Source organism: Chrysemys picta, unplaced genomic scaffold (assembly GCF_011386835.1).
Source record: "Chrysemys picta bellii isolate R12L10 unplaced genomic scaffold, ASM1138683v2 scaf297, whole genome shotgun sequence".
Taxonomy (NCBI): Eukaryota; Metazoa; Chordata; order Testudines; family Emydidae; genus Chrysemys; species Chrysemys picta.
In genome coordinates this window covers 58,213-74,707 of record NW_027053004.1, presented here as the reverse complement: position 1 = coordinate 74,707, position 16,495 = coordinate 58,213, and the positions used below count along the sequence as shown (strand labels likewise).

The following is a 16,495-nucleotide window of genomic DNA, read 5'->3' as shown; positions in this document are numbered from 1 at the left end:
AGTCCTCCAACAACATTGCAGACCTTTGGGTCTGAGTTGGGTGTTTTTTTTGTTTTTTGGGGTTTTTTTTGGTAAGTTAAAGGCACATTCAACCTGTCCCTCTCCTACTCCTCCCCGAAAATTCTAAATAAATATTTCTCCTGCGTCACCATCTAATTTTCATGTTCTGGTGTTAACTGGCTATGTCAAAGCATCAATGCCTTTGTTGCTTTCACAGCCCACCAGAGAGCAAGGCTTCACTTCCCTACTAGCACTTATGGTCTCTGCCAATTCAATTACTGTACGTGATCAGTCAAGATCTTCAGAAATTCCAGGCCTGGTAGTCAGCACAGATAAGTCGTATCCATGATTCCAGGACGTCCTGTAACCTGTCATTCTCCTTCCAAGATATTGTATAGCCGGTGGAACTGTGGGATCCTGGTTCATGACTAGGGCTCCTAGGTATGATGAGAATACAAATAATTGTTTCAGGTTGATGAGGATGTCTAGTCTAACGCCTGGTCTCAGTACTAAATGCACTCAGAGCACTGAAGTCAGAAAGTGTACCAAATATATCAGAGTCAAGACTCATGCACCGAGCCTTAATGCTCTCAGCCACCAGTGTGTGCCCTGAACAAATTTCCTTGTTCTTAATGATGCAGATAACTTAAGTGCATTAAAAATAGCCACTGTAGTTAAAAACAAAAGAGAACAATAATAAGGATTACGTTATGGTATATAGATCCAATCCTAAAATCATTATTCAGACCGGATCCTCTGTGGCAAATACTTAGCCTCGTATACACCTCAAATAACCAAGTTGAGTTTAATATGAGGTGGGAGCAAAAGAAAACAAATGTCAATTGTCAGTATGTTCTGAAGGACTAAACCTTAATTTCCATGAATTGTAGCTTCTTAGAATAAGTTCAAATTGCACAGCATTTGCCAAAATCTAATGTTTCCATTGAATGGAGCATTTTAATTTCCCATTCATACTTGGGGTGAAGTTTTCCTCCAATAGGTAAAACAGCAATTCTCAAACTGTGGGATAACATTCCTTCACTCACAGAAAGAGGGGATCCAGAGCTCGCCACTTCATTATTACAGTATTCTTTTCTGGGCAGCTCATGAGGTGGAATGATCAAGCCCAAAGCCGTTGATGCCATATTCTTTAACTGAAGTAATGCTTAGCTGGATTAGCCAGAATGAGAGCACAGTGCATAACACAAATTGAGGAGCAAAAGACTAACACAGAATAATCAGAATAGTAATACACATGCCATACAGTAGTCTAACTTTTTCGAAGTGCCATTCCGAAAAAAACATGGTTTGTACCACAGTTTATATGTGGCCTGGTTTTACTAAGAGTCAGTGGATGCCATAAAAATGCGCAAACTATCCTCGCTCCATAATGTAGCAGTAGTGCTTTTGTCAACATATTACAGCATTCAGTATGGGTGGGAATACAACAAAGTATAAATACTCTTTTCAGTAAAAAGCTTTCAATTATATTAAACTCCATCATGATCACCCGCTTTGCAACATTCTCAGCATTTTCCCCCTGTTGACACTGTATTTGGATTTATGCACAAATTCATGTGTGCATGTAAAATTGTATATGTGTAATGTCCTTGTGCCTTAGAAGATTTTTTCCACTCTTCGTAAACCGCTGCATATATTTGTAATGCTCTATAAATTACTAATGATCGTGATATTTTCATTTCCATTTTATTTTTCAGTGCCAGTGCAAAGGTTGCTCCACTGAACATTAATAAAGTCTCCAATAGCTTGCTTAATTTTGGTCGAAAGCTGATTGCCCCAGCTATGGCTTCAGGTAGTCCTACAGGCCCAGCTATTAGTGCGAGCAGCAGCAGCTTTCCTTCTGCTGTAATGCCCATCAGGAGCACTGTGGAGCCCCTCCAGCACCAACACCTGCAGGCGCAGCAGCAACAGCAGAGAATGATGAAATCGGAAAGCATGCCAGTTCAGCTGAGCAAAGGTAAAAATGAGACATAAGAAAAGACTCCAGGTGTGGCGTGGAATTCCACAAATCTCAACAGGAATCTTGCAGTCAAAAATTAGCCCAAGAGGGAGAAATTTTTTATATTGATTTTTATCTAGTATTTCTATAGATTAACATTGCTGTAACTGAAATAGTCAACTTGCTGATAAACTTAGACATATTTTCTATGTACTGTGGTATGTTTGCACCTTAATGAGATTCAGTTTAGAAATTGTGGCTGTAGAGAACATACAAATAGGATTTTTCCATCTTTTAAAATGAACAAAAAATGTTTATGGAGGAAATAGTGGACAAAACAACCTAACACTAAATCTTATCTGTCCCTCTAGATGTTATTTTCTTCTCTCTTCAATGGCTAATATTACATTTTGGGCTGTATAGCTTTCCTCATCGTTGACTGGCTATCAGACATAAAGCTCTTGTGTAACAGTACTAGCTGAGTACTAATGAAGGAACATAATGTTACTGTAAAATGTTCTGTGATTGATCCATATCTCATTCCTTTCAGAATGCTGGTGTCTGATTTTGATTACAGTTAATAGCATAAAACATATTTGCTTTTGACTATTGGCATTACACCTGGAGGGAGCCCCTACTCCTTTTCAGAAATACTGACTTTTTTTCTTGAGGCTTAAAATAATTTTATTTCCTTACATTTCTCAATTCAATTTTTTTTTTTTACAGTCAACAAAATAAATAGTGGGTGATCTAAACCTCAACCACAGTACAGTGCACTGTACAGGAGACAGACTTCTGCTTCTTGGGCTAATGACCGCCAAGGAGATAACGTTGCTCTTTATAAGGGGGGAGTATGTAGACTCTGTGTATTCATTTCTGTCTACCTCCAAGCATCTTCTAGTGGATTATGAGCTTGAAGGCTGACGTTGGTTCTCCTGAGCCCCACAGTAAGCACACAGTAGGAAGTTGCTTTTTGGTCAGAGCTGAAAATATATGGGGAGGAAAATAATAATACAAAAATAATACTTTGCACATCTATGACCCAAATTTCCTCCTTCTCCTTACCTGCCATATCAAGGGTCCTAGTGGACCAACTGTAGCTTCTTATCAGGCATCATGTGGCCAGTGGCTATTGGTTGAGCAGAACCCAAAAGGACAGTCACAGTAGCCCTTCTTTTCCTACACAAGTATAGAGTAATTTGAAGCATGTTTCTAGGGGCCTGGTTGAAGTTCAGCTAAGTAGTTCCTTAGCAACCCCAACTCAGACTTGGGGCACTGCAGAAACTGCCCCAGCAGGGCTCTACAATCTGTAAAAGTGAAGTTCCTTGCATAGTGGTAGTTGTACGTGGGCTGAAGGAGAAACTGGAAACCAATTAATTCCTTAATGGCTCTCAGTTGAAGCAGGGCCCCACCTGACTCACAGTAGAAATGTCAGATGTCACAATCGTGCACCTATTGAATCATTGATAAAACTCCTAGTCACTTCAGTGGAAGCAGATTGGGACCTGAAGAGAAACAATTCCAATGATTTTTGATCTTTTAAAAAATAATGTTCCCCTTTCAGCAATTTCACAGCCCCATTTTCTTTGTCCCCATTTTTTGTGGGGCAGGGTGGTAATAAAGTGAGGTCCTTGTAAATTTTGGAGGTCGTCTGCTTCAGATAAAAGGAGTGAACGAGCTGAGAACACTGGGTATGTCTACACTAGGAAAAAGGTGAGTTTCTACATCATGACAGCTGACACATTGTGAAATCCTAGCCTAGACAGAGCAAGTTGTAGTTCTATCTAGATTTAGGTGAACCCAAGGGTTGCCCTGTCTACACTAGGATTTTACAACATGCTACCTGTCACATGTTAGCCATCATGTTGTAAAAACACCCTCTAAATACAGTAAGCAGTCAGAACAGAGATTTATAGGGGTCAGTCAGAGCAGAGAGATTTGTAATCATGCTACAGTTATTACAAAAGTTACCATATAATGATTATTTACAACTTCCTGCACAAGTAGCAGTACAGGGATTTACATGCTGTACCATTATTGACAAATAATAGTAGTGATGCAAGTTAGAGATCCAGAACCAGTCTGGGCACAGGGAACTTCATAGTTGGAAAAATCCTACAGTTAGGCTTCAGTAATGTACAGCATCCATGCATTATGTTAAAGACTATTCCATTTCAGTATAATGAAGGGTAATAAGCATCTTTGTGTATCTGTAATTGGTATTTTGGTATTTTTCTTTAGTCCAGTAGTCTGTCACTGGTTTACACTGATTTGAGATTTCTCATTATTGTTTAATATAGCACCAATAGATGTGATTTAAAGACCAAAAAGACTTGAAATCATTAACTAGGTCTAAATTTTTTGTACATGTAGTAAGAATGGTAACGATTGTTGTTTTCTATATTAGTTGACTGTACTGTTTGTTTTTTCTAAATAGATATTATTTCAATTTTCCTTTGATAAGCTACAGTTGATTGGTAATTCTAAATTATGGCAAACAAATGAGTCTGAAAGTGCTGTGATTTAGTTTTTTAAGAAACCAAGCCCAAATGGCTATAGAAATGTTAAGTCATGTCTCTAAAGGAGTGTCAAATGTTACTGCCATGGTCAAAGAGAAAGTAAATTCATATATATGGAGCAGCTGATGAATGCAGATTCCTTATCTGCCTAGAGACATTGCTGTACGCAGACACATCACTGTCTTTTTGTAATGATCATTTTGCAGATATTAGCATTGTGAAAGAAAGGGGTGATGGGAAGGTTTGCCTTGGGTACCTTCCACCTTTTCACCTTAGATCTTTCTCCACTCATGTAAACAAAGCAAAGACTTTGAGATGTTGCTAATATTTAAAAAACGTAATAGTTTGAGACCATACTTATTTTTAAAAAATAAAAATAGCTTACTTACAGTTTATTGTGGTATAAACTCAGGATACCCTGGGAATTTTATAGGGGATTACTGGAGATCGGGGAGGTGTGCATAAATGGGTCTGGTAACTAAGGTGTGGATGTGCCTTCTTCCCCTTGCTTCAACCATCTGCCTTTTTCCTCCTCAGTTCTTACCACTGTATCTCTCCTCAGTTTCCTTCTGCCACACACATTCTTTCTCTCTGTCGCATTTGCTCTTAGGCTCTCATTCAACAAAAACTTGTGCACATGTTTAAGTACATGAATGGGCCCCTTGAAGTCAGGGGGACTATTCAAGTGCATAAAGTTAAGCCATGTATAAGCATTTGCAGGATTGGAGGTTGTCTTTGTTTTCACCCTCGCCCACCCACAACTTTCTTCCTTTTATTCCCTAATGCTCTCAATAAACTTCCACTATCTGGTGCTCTCTCATGATCCAATTGAGATGACTAGAAACATGGATACCAGCCCAAAGTCCAACAGACACCAGCACTTCAAGTAGTGCCTACAGTCTCATGCTGTACGTGGTTCTGACATGTGGGGAGAACTGACTATAGATGGCTGCTAAGGGGGAGGCTTTAGATAGACCATAAAAACAGATCCAGGAGTGGTCCCTCAGGTACATATGTGCTCACCTATTCTGCTGGTAGTTTCACCAGCTCAGCTGGCTGACAGCTCCTTGAGGTGACAGTATTCTGTTCTTTACAAAAACAAAGCACTGTATTCTGTAAATCTGATCAGTGCAGACCCTGTAAAAGAGGCATTCCTGGTTTTCAGAGATCATGATTATCCTAGTTGTTTTGAAAAGCTGAAGTTATGTTGTTCATTTACATTAATGTATAGCGGGTTGTAACCATGGTGGACAAGACAGATTGCTTACTGTTTTCTTGGGCCAAGGGTGAGGGAGTGGTCGGTTGCAAATGTATTGCATACCTGACAAAATAAAGCCAACGTCAGTCCTGGATGGCATAGCTCTTCTAGATTAGCACGCCCTGCTTGAACAGTCACCAACTAGCTGTGGCAGCAGCTACAAAAGTGTTGTTGTGCCTGTTGCTTCTTCTTCGAGTAGTGTCCCTATGAGGCTCCACTGTAGGTGTGTCTGCATCCCTGCACTGCTGATTGGAGAACTTCAGCAGCAGTATCTGTTGGGCCCACACATGCGCTGTCTCTCCTCGGGCTGCACCATGAGGCTAGGCAGCGCGCACGGGCTAACCATCCTCGGTTCCTTCTCACCTGCCCCTGGCTAGAGACAGAGTCTTTAGCTGTCCCTTAGCGGATCGTTAACTCTCCTTTTCAGTTGTTAATCTTTAGCTTTTAGATACCCTTTAGCCTTTGACTTTTATTTGTCCATGCCCAAAAGAAAAAAACAACCCAACATCAAGAAGAAAAGACTTGGTTCTTGTGTCGACCCCCCGGTGTCGGGGGCACTCCTGGACAAGGGTATGCCCGGCTCTTCAGGCTTCAGGAAGTGTCGCACTTGCAGTGAGGCAATCCCAGTCACGGGCAAGCACTCTCAGTGCATTCACTGCCTCAGCAAGGGCCACATCCAACAAAAGAGTTCCCTCTGCCAGCAGTTCTGACTGAGATTTTGCAAGGACAGAGAGCTCCACCAGAAAATCATCCTTATGGAGACGGCTCTCTGACCCCAGCCCTCCAGAAGGCATGAGTCGTCCCCTCAACCTTCAACTTCAAAGGATAGTGGGTCAAATAAACAGTTCGGGGACGCCTCTCCCAAGTCAAAAAAGAAAGCAGGAAATCCCCTCAGCAAGCTCCAGGATAGCCAAAAGTGATCACCCTCTCACTCGGTATCCTCGGCACTGCCGGCACAAGGATCATCCGGCACCCATGCCTCACGGCAACCGTCAGTGTCTGGTGCCGCTGATAGGCCCACAGACCCTTTGGACGTGGGTACCGAATCTTTGGTACCGAGAGACAATGGCAAACCCCTAAGACGCTCCTGGTACATGAGCTGTCATCTGCACCAGTGGTGGCATCGGCCCATCCAGCACCAGAGAGATCAGTATGGGTGAGGTCTCCATCTCCCCAGGCACCACCACCAACACCCGGATGCTCGGTAAAGGCAGAATTCCATCAGGCCGGTGACCTGGCTATGTTGGAAGCTCCTGGCTCTTCGCCCCTTGGTACCGAGCTCATGGCACCAAGCCATGGCCGACCAAGGAGTATTCTCCCACAGTCATGTCATGCCCCTCCGATATTGAGTTAGGGATTGGTCAGTAAGTCGGACAGGGTTTCTCTGTACTCCTCCCAAGCTCCATATAGGGCCCAATATTAACAGGGTCTGAGATTGTATCACCAGACAGCACCATCACCATCTTGGTATGGTCACCCATGGGCACATCCACCAGGCCCTATGCCACCCTAGTGGCCATACTGGGACCCTTGGGCAGCGCACCAACAGCCTGCCTCATGGGCACTGAGTATCACCTGAGAGCTTCTGAGGCATGCCCCTTAGTTACAGCATCACAGGCCTGGGAACCCCAAGAAGTGGAGGATCAAGAGGTGGACAGAGGAGGAGGTCACAACCAAGGCCATATCCTCTTCTTCGCCGGACAAAGCAGTCATGCCATTGCCACCTTCCATGGCAGATGACTTCTGCTTGTTCCTAGATCTGGCGAAGAGAGTGGCGGACGTCCTCTGCATACTATTGGAGGAAGTTAAAGATACACACCACCAGCTTATTGACATCCTCTAGTCCTCATCTACCTCCAAAATTGCCCTCCCAATCAATGAGGCCATCCTAGACTGAGCTAAGATGGTGTGGCAAACCCCAGCCTTGGTGACCCCAACATGCAAGCGGGCAGACAAAAATATTATGTCCCCACAAAGGAATCAGAGTTCCTGTTCACTCACCCACCACCCAATTCCATTGTGGTGGACTCTGAAATCTCGTGGCCGACAGCACGACTCCAGGACAACACCCTATGACAAAGACAGGAAACACCTTGATCTCTTTGGTAGGAAGGTGTATTTCTCAGCTACCTTACAGTTTCGAATTGCCAACTACCAGACTCTCTTAGTAAAGTATGAGTACATAAATTACATGACTTTATTGATAAGCTGTCGGAGAGCTTCCAGGATTCCTTCAGTGCCATCATCCAAGAAGAACAACTTTGTAATCGTCCCTTGACCCCGCCCACCTGGCTGCCAAGATCATCTCCACAGATACGATGATGAGATGGGCCCCATGGCTCCACCTCTCGGGATTCCCAAAGGAGGTGCAGATCACAGTGGACGACCTCTCTTTTGAGGGGATGAAGCTCTTTGCTGAGAAGACCAACACTTCTCTCCATACCTTGAAGGATTCCAGGACCACTCTCCAGGGCACTGGGAATCTACACACTGGGGCAAAAGAGACTTTTTAGCCCTCAGTACCACCGGAGGCCTTATTTGTCCCAATTCCCGTCACAATGGCACTAAGTCTCAGAAGAAAAAGGGAAAGTTCTCAAAATGAAAGCTTTCAGGTGCCCAGTCCTCAACCCAACTATGTGCCCCTAAGCATCACTTTTGACAGGCAGGTCGAGGCACTGCAAGACCACTCCCCACTACTACCTGCAGCCATGTACCCATTTGGCCACCATTTGGCAACGTTCCACAGTGGCTGGGAGCTCAAGTTGGACAGATGGGTCCTAGAGATCATCAGATCTGGTTATTTCATCCACTTCACCTCCCTGCCTCCTCTACAACACTCTTCCCCGTCCCTCTTCAGGGACTCTTTTCACGGAACTCTACTACAGCAGGAAATAGATCAGTTCCTGCAGTTAGGGGCCATAGAACCAGTACCTCAACATCTATGAGGCAAGGTGTTTGCTGTCTGTACTTTCTGGTACCCAGAAGGAAGGGAGGTTGGAGGCCCCATCCTGGCCCTCAGAGTTCTCAACAAGTTTGTCAAAACTCAGAAGTTCCAGATGGTCACACTATCAATGATCATTCCCTCACCAGAACAGGGAGACTGGCTTTCAGCCCTCAACCTACAAAATGCCCATTTTCACATCTCAGTACTACTGGCTCATAGCTGTTTCCTCAGGTTCACTCTGTGAAACAACCATTACCAATACAGGGTCCTTCCCTTCGGACTTTCATTAGCCCTGAGAATATTTTTCAGAGTTCCCTCAGTGGTGCCCACATATTTAAAATCTCAAGGGATAATGATCTATCCTTACCTAGACTACTCTCTTCGGTGCTTCAGGAGGCTCATCAAGACACTGAGGGCATGATGCGCTCGTTCATGGAACTGGGCTTACAGATGAATGCCCAGAATTCAACCCTCACACCAGTGCAATGCCTAGAATTCATAGGGGCCGACCTAGATGCACTACAGGACAAAGCCTTCCTACCTCAGGACAGATTTCTGTCCCTGATATCACTTACAGACATGGCTCAATGCAGCCCTCAAGTGCCAGCCACAATCTGCCTCCAGCTCTTGGAGCATATGGCAGCTGGCATGGTGGTGATTCCACACGTCAGACTTCACAGGCTGAATAGGGACAGCTTGGATAAACCTGTCATTGTCCACCATGATCAAGAACTCCCTGGACTGGTGAAAGAACCCGGCCAGTGCATGCAAAGGGATCCCCTTCTTTTGGTGCCACCTTCGTCACTCCTTACTCCAGACACATCATAGGATAGGGCATGCATTTAAACTGTCTCACAGCGCAAGGCAAATACCAAACATCCCAACTTGAGGATCCTCCACCTTAAAGCCTGGCTTCTATGTGGCTCCAGCACCTATAGAGCTAATGCTCAAAGGAAGTGCAAGAGGTTCTACTACCCACTTACCTTCAGAAATGTTCCAGGTTCCAGATTTTGTGCACGTCCCAACAAATCTCTCCAGTGTCACTGGCTCTTCCACATATTCTGGAATATGCTCTGACACTTAAAAAATCGGGGTTATCCCTGAGTGCTTTCAGGGTTCACCTAGCAGCTTTTACAGCATTTCACCAGGCCGTAGAGGGGTACTCCGTACTTTTGCACCCGACCACTAAAAGGTTACTTAAGGGAATAACAAATCTCTTCCCTCGACTTCACACCCCTCGTGGGACCTAAACCTAGTGTTGAAAGGGCCGCTAGGCCCTGCCCTTCGCTAGCATACCCATCGATGAAAACAGTCTTTCTGGTTGCAATTATCTCAGCAAGGGGAAATAGCAGCTCTGATGGCGCATCCCACGTACACAATATTCTTCTCTGACAAGGTTAAACTCAGGCTGCATCCGAGGTTCATCCCTGAGGTGACCACCTCGTTTCACATGAGTCAGTCTATTCACCTTCCCGCCTTCTACCCCAAGCCTCACCGAGACAATAGGGAGGCCATATTGCATACCCTAGATGTTAGGCGAGCCCTTGCATTCTACCACGACAGGACAAAGGCCTTCAGGATGTCCCTTTGACTATTTCTCTCTATGGCGGAAAGATCTAAGGCCTCATCAATATCAGCCCAAAGACTCTCCAAGTGGGTCTCGAATTGCATCAAGCAGTGCTATCAAATTCATAACATGGCCCCTCCAGATTCGATCCGTACACATTTCACGAGATTGATCTCCTCATCTGTCACCTTCCTCAAGAATGTTCCCATTTCAGAGATCTGCAGTGCGGCGATGTGTCATTCCACACCTTTGCAGAACACCGGGGACTCTGCCTCTGATGCCATCTTTGGCTTCACAGTACTAACTCTACTCCAAAGTCCCAGCCCTGCAAGGGGATACTGCTCAGGAGTCACCTACAGTGGAGCACCCTTAGGACACTACTCAAAGAAGAAGGTTACCTTGTGTAGTAATGATGGTGCTTCAAGATGTGTGTTCCTATGGGTGTTCCACAACCCACCCTCCTCCTCTCTGCTTCAGAGTTCTCGCTATTACTCTGTGGTAGAGAAGGAACTGAGGACAGTTAGCCCGCGCGTGCTGGATAGCCTTGTGGCGCAGCACAAGGAGAGACAGCACACACGTGGGCCTAATGGACACTGCTACTGAAGTTCTTCAATCAGCAGCACAGGGATGCAGACACACCTACAGCGGAGCACTCATAGGGACACTACTCGAAGAACCATCGTTACTGCCCAAGGCGGTAAGTAACTTCTTCTTCCATCTTTAAAGTTGCTCACACTAAATTTATAATGAGGGGAGCTTATTTTTTATCAGTAGCTGATTTTTAAAAGATCAATAATTGGTGTTCTTCATTTTAAAGTTTTTGTAATGTGCTGAATTCTTGTTAGGATAATGCCTATGCAATAAAATAAGGTAAATGGAGAACTGTAGACTGATCTAAAAGAATACACTTACAAATCTGCAAATTCCAGATTAGTCTGTAATGTTACAAATAATAGTTGAACTGAGTACCAACGCACTGAGGGTGCCACCCAATTGAAAAATCAAATTCTGCTAATATTAAATTAACCTTACTCAGCCTACCCTATATTACAGGAAAAGATTGGGCATCAGTACTGCTTTCTTGTGCAAGATAGCGTGCCAACAGCATAAGAATTAAAATATTGTCCTGTTCCTACTGAAGGAAGCACTTCATTGACACTGAGGTTAAATTTAAAGCTTGAGTTCAGTGTACTGTATGTAGAGCTTGTTATCCTAAAAGGAAAATAAATGTGATGGTGAAAATGTCTCTGAAAAAAAACTAGCTAAGTTGTTTCCCTTTGTGTGTCACAGGATTTCTTGTTTTTTCAGAAGCCACTTAGGGCTTGTCTTCACTACCCGCCTGGATCGGCGGGTAGAAATCGATCCCTCGGGGATCGAATTATCGCGTCTCGTCGGGACACGACAATCGATCCCCGAATCGACGCGCGTACTCCACCAGCCCAGGTAGGAGTAAGCGCCGTCGACGGGGGAGCCGCGGCGGTCGATTTGCCGCCATCCTCACAGCGGGGTAAGTCGGATCAGATACGTCAAATTCAGCTACGCTATTCATGTAGCTGAATTTGCGTATCTTAAATCGATCCCCCCCCCCCATTGTAGACCTAGCCTTAATCTTTAATTACCAACTGGTGATGTGTTCATAGAAGAAAAGAGTTTCTCCTTCAGTTAGTCTCTGTGATATTGACTGTACCTAATTTTTGTATCATTTAAACTACAGTACAAAATTTAGTTTTCCTTTGGGGTCCTTGATTCAAAAAGGCTTTTGATTTGAATGCCACTTTATCACAAGCACATATTAAAGGACCAATATGAAAAAGAAATGCCACCAAAATTATGTTCAGCTATTGGAGTGTCCAGACTACTATTTATTTGGCATGTTTACATTTCTGAAGTAGTTGTAGTAACACAAGATCTTTGTAATCAATATAACATTATGACATGCCACTTAACACAGTGTATTTGAATTAACTATATATTTTAACTCCCTGCTGATTATGTCTGGAAAACAAGTGTGTTGTTTCTGGGGCAGAAGGGAGCAGCTGTGCTTACTCAAAGCAGAGCTACATAGTAATGAATAGAATAAACTGCAGACTAACAAATCTGTTACTTTTTTGTTGATTTTAGTACTGCATTACTGACAACACAATTTCATATGCGATTAAGACAACGCATATTAAAATCAGCAACATAAAGGGGTGAGTTTAGCAGCGCCCTAAAACAAATTTCCACAACTAAACATATTTTGCTTCTAGCACTTCACAATAATAGCACAACTCTCTGATATTATTTTGTGCATTAGTATCAGAGTTGTACTATCGTGAAGAGCCAGAAGCAAATCATGTTTAGCTGTGCAAATTTGTTCACATCTTTATGTAAATAAAAAAATCTCTTTACACATTGTTTTTTTTTCCAGCATACCTGCTTTATTTAAAAAAAAACCACCTTTCTTTGCCAAACAGCCCATTAATTTTTGCCAACTCTATTATACATTTTTCAGGTACTGTTTTTGCTTGGTTCATGTTTCTTGTGTGGAGTTAGTGTCACTATCGTTCAATGAACTACAGGTTAAAAGACTTTATTTCAATAAATTGTATTTGTTCTTGTAAAAATCCTAAGATGTTTTTATTTATTTACTAGGAGATGTAGTTACAGGCAGCGAAGCACAGATGTCTGTTCCTGCTCAGAATCTAACAGCCCTCCAAGGTACAGTTGCTATGGCAACTCATAGTATCTCTTTGCCTGCAGCATTATCATTGGTCTGTCAAGGAACCCCCAACTGATTTCATCTGTGATGTTTCCATTTCCAGTGCTTATTAACTCACTGTCCTTGTCCATCCACTGAGTGGCACTGTTGTTCAGAAGAAAAAAGGTTTCCCTTAAATTCATTAACATGATGATGCTGAGGGTGGCTGTGATACTGATTTACATTCACTATGTGCCAGCTTCTGTCTTTGCTAAAAATCTGATTAATCTCGTATTTTGTAGTTAATTTCACACGTTACTTTGTTAATATTCAGGTGGTCTTTTTTGGTGCATATATTCACAATGATAATCTTCGACTGAGGCATTTTGGACTGGAAGCCTGCTGTAATTAGCAGGAGATGCACTTTTATAGTTTACTTAAAGAGAAGGTTTAGCTGCCTGAATGTGAAATATTAAGATATAGATATCTGTAGGTGAAATTGTTTTAAATAAATTGAAAAAAACTGAGTTGAAAAATTTTATACCACTTAGAGTTTGATAAAGACAGGGGAATTGTACAGTAGTTTGCATGAACTTTGAAAATAATTAGCAAAGAAATTCAAGTTAATAAGAAACAACACCTGTAGAAATCATTCTTTTTCAAATTTCAGTACTGTGCAGCCTGGTTACTGCAACTGCCGTATTATAGATTAGCAGATCTGAGTACTTTTCACTTCTCCTTGAAATCCGGTTCTACTTTGGCTTTCATGGCATAGGCCTCACTTGCTTATCATCCTCTTCCCCTTTTCATGGGACTGCAGAGGGCTCTCTCCTTGATTCTTATCTTGCTCCATTCTTTATCCCTGGACAGACTCCTCAACCAACCTGGATTCAACTATTACCTTTATGCTCACTACTGACAAATCAACTTCTCCAAAGCTGATCTGTTTTCCTCCTGCCCAGTCCCTGATTTCAGTATGGATCTCCAGTGTTTGTTTCTGTATGGCTCATCTACAACTCACCCTTAGTAAAGCTAAAACCAAACTGTTTTTTTTTCTTCCTAAATCCTCTCCACTTTCCCTATCCTCCACTGAAGTTACTGCCTCCAGGCTCACAGCCTGGAAAGTACACCTCTACCTCGATAAAACGCGACCCGATATAACACGAATTTGGATATAACATGGTAAAACAGTTCTCCCGGGTGGGGGGGGGGGCACTGCGCACTCCGGTGGATCAAAGCAAGTTCAATATAATGCGGTTTCACCTATAACCCGATAAGATTTTTTGGCTCCCGAGGACAGCGTTATATCGAGGTAGAGGTGTAACTTTAGCCCCTTACTATTATTCTTCCCACATATCCAGGCGGTATCTAAATCTTGCTGCTACTTCCTCCAGAATATATAGAAAATCAGAAACTTCCTCTGTCCTGAAACTAAAATGTTCATAACTCTTCTTATCCAATTTTGATTATCATGACCCCCTTCTCTTTAGCCTGACTTATATCTGAGTCATCATCACCAATACCTTCAAAATGCAGTCACTAATATTCTCTCCCCTGCTCACCAGTCTGTTATCCCCTCTCTGAGTCCTCCTCCTGGCTTCCCATTGTACACCGCATTCATTTTAATCTCTCATTTTTGCCTTCAAGGCTCTGCACGCCTCCACCTCAGCCTTTTCGCCAACAATGCCAACTGTGATACACAATTCAGTTTCTTCTCCTAACCCAGCATCTGTGCCTTTTTCCAGGGGTACAGAAACAGAGCCTTTGTAACCACAGGACCAGGCAGAACATCAGCTGCCTTTAGCAGTAGCCAAATAGTCAGTGTTGTGGAAGCACTGCTTCTTCTAGCGTGGGGAAGGTGTACCAACTGGAGTACTCTCTGCATTTTGACTTGGCATCCTCAATCTCTGTGAGCAAATAGGCAACCATTTCTGCATCCATGCACATGTATATACATAGTAAACATACTGTATGGTAGTGTGCCCAGATTAGTCTTACGTTTAGTACTGCATAGCTTTTTCTTTTCTTCTGTACATTCCTGTAATGTTTTTACCTTGACTTTTCTGAAGTCCGCAGTGTCTAGATTGAAGCCCCCCCCCATGCATGTTTCCATTCTAGAAGGTTGGACTATTAATATGCTGTTTTGAGCTCCTTTTAATGAGGATGGAGTGTATTGATCTTAGATTGAGTAGCAGAGGGGAGAGGGTTGTTGTGATTCAGTGATGTTCCAAGGTTGCTAGTTGAAGTACTAGAGAAGAATGGGCTGTATTTAGCTAGCCGCGTTGTCTCGTTACTATATATAGTTCTGTTTGTCGCCTTCTTACACATTGTGGTGGCACATTCGAGGTAGGGGTTCTGTTCCTTATTTATTTGTTTTGATTCTACTTGATTTTCCAAAATTATATGCTTCCTTAGATGTCCTCATTGTGGTTAGCCATTCTGTAGAGTGAGTGTACTATGCCATTAGTTGGTAAGTGTGGTGAATCAGTGGGACATGCTACAAAGTCCCAGCTGTTATTTTGTATTTACTCTGCTGAGGTCCTGAAACCTGTGCCATGCAGGCAATGCTCAAATGTGTTCTTCCAACATAAAATGAAGGTTCTTAGGTTTTCAAAAATGGACACAGGTGGAATAAATCTGAAAAAGTTGACACAAGCATTATGGTAAGACTTTGTGATTTCCACAATGCAAGGTCTCAAGGAAGCTGCAACTCGGCCAAATTTTAGACTGACAGCGTTGGAGTTTGCTATTTAAATGGGTCCTGTTTGTTAGTCAAAGCATATAGGGCTGGTTTGACTTGTCTTTGATTTGTTTTCTCTAATTTTAGATTTGGCAGCCTTTCTTGTCATTGGTCATTCCTGTTTTAATTAATTATATTTTGCCACTCCTTTTTGATTCTTGATATGTAGCTCTTGATCCTCCCAATAATTGTCGGAATCACAGTAGTGCCCACAGGAATGGAGTAGACACAAAGGTCAATGGTGATTATTTTCCTTAGGTTTTCTCAAATTTATGTGCAAGTTCTTTTTTCATAGTCTAGTGTCCATTTTAGCGATCACTTATGTCTGAAAAATATAGATATATATTTATGCTCATCATTTCTTCTGTTTAGCGCTTTCTATATTTTAGCTTTCATAGCATTCCATGTAATTTTTTCTAGTTGTCATTTGGTTATCCATTTGTATTCAGTAAGTGTTAAATTGTTCAAATCTCTTGATCTCATGTAAGTAATTCCTGTGTAGATCAGTATTGTTGTACAGTCCACTGAGTTCCGTGTTATAGATAGTTTTTCTAGTACCAGGCTATGCAGGTCATTTATAAGTATTGATTTATTTTAATCTTTTCTGTAAACTGTGAGCCTTTTTTTGTGCGATCTGTCTGATGGCCTGCTATTTACCAAAAGGACAGTTTGCTGCCCTTTTCCATTTCCTGTGTGATTTATATTTTTGGGGGTTAGTCCTGTGAGAACATGCAAAAATACTTTCACTTTTACAACTCACCTTTTCCATTTTGTGGGTTTGATTGAAACTGTGGTATTGTTATTTGCATGCATGATGCTGTGATGTG

The 16,495-nt window shown here is 42.6% G+C and overlaps 1 protein-coding gene across 2 annotated transcripts in view; it reads left to right on the top strand.

The window, feature by feature from the left end:
* The first annotated feature begins 1,697 nt into the window (after positions 1–1,697).
* Positions 1,698–16,495, top strand: part of LOC135978527 (TBC1 domain family member 5-like) — a 54,949-nt gene continuing 40,151 nt past the window's right edge. The window contains exons 1-2 of one of the 2 annotated variants that reach the window (XM_065579439.1): positions 1,698–1,978; positions 12,883–12,948. In XM_065579439.1, the coding sequence (XP_065435511.1) occupies positions 1,804–1,978; positions 12,883–12,948 (241 nt within the window). In that variant the 5' untranslated portion in view covers positions 1,698–1,803. The remainder of the gene's footprint in view (positions 1,979–12,882; positions 12,949–16,495) is intronic. The other variant, XM_065579440.1, reaches the window with a different exon arrangement.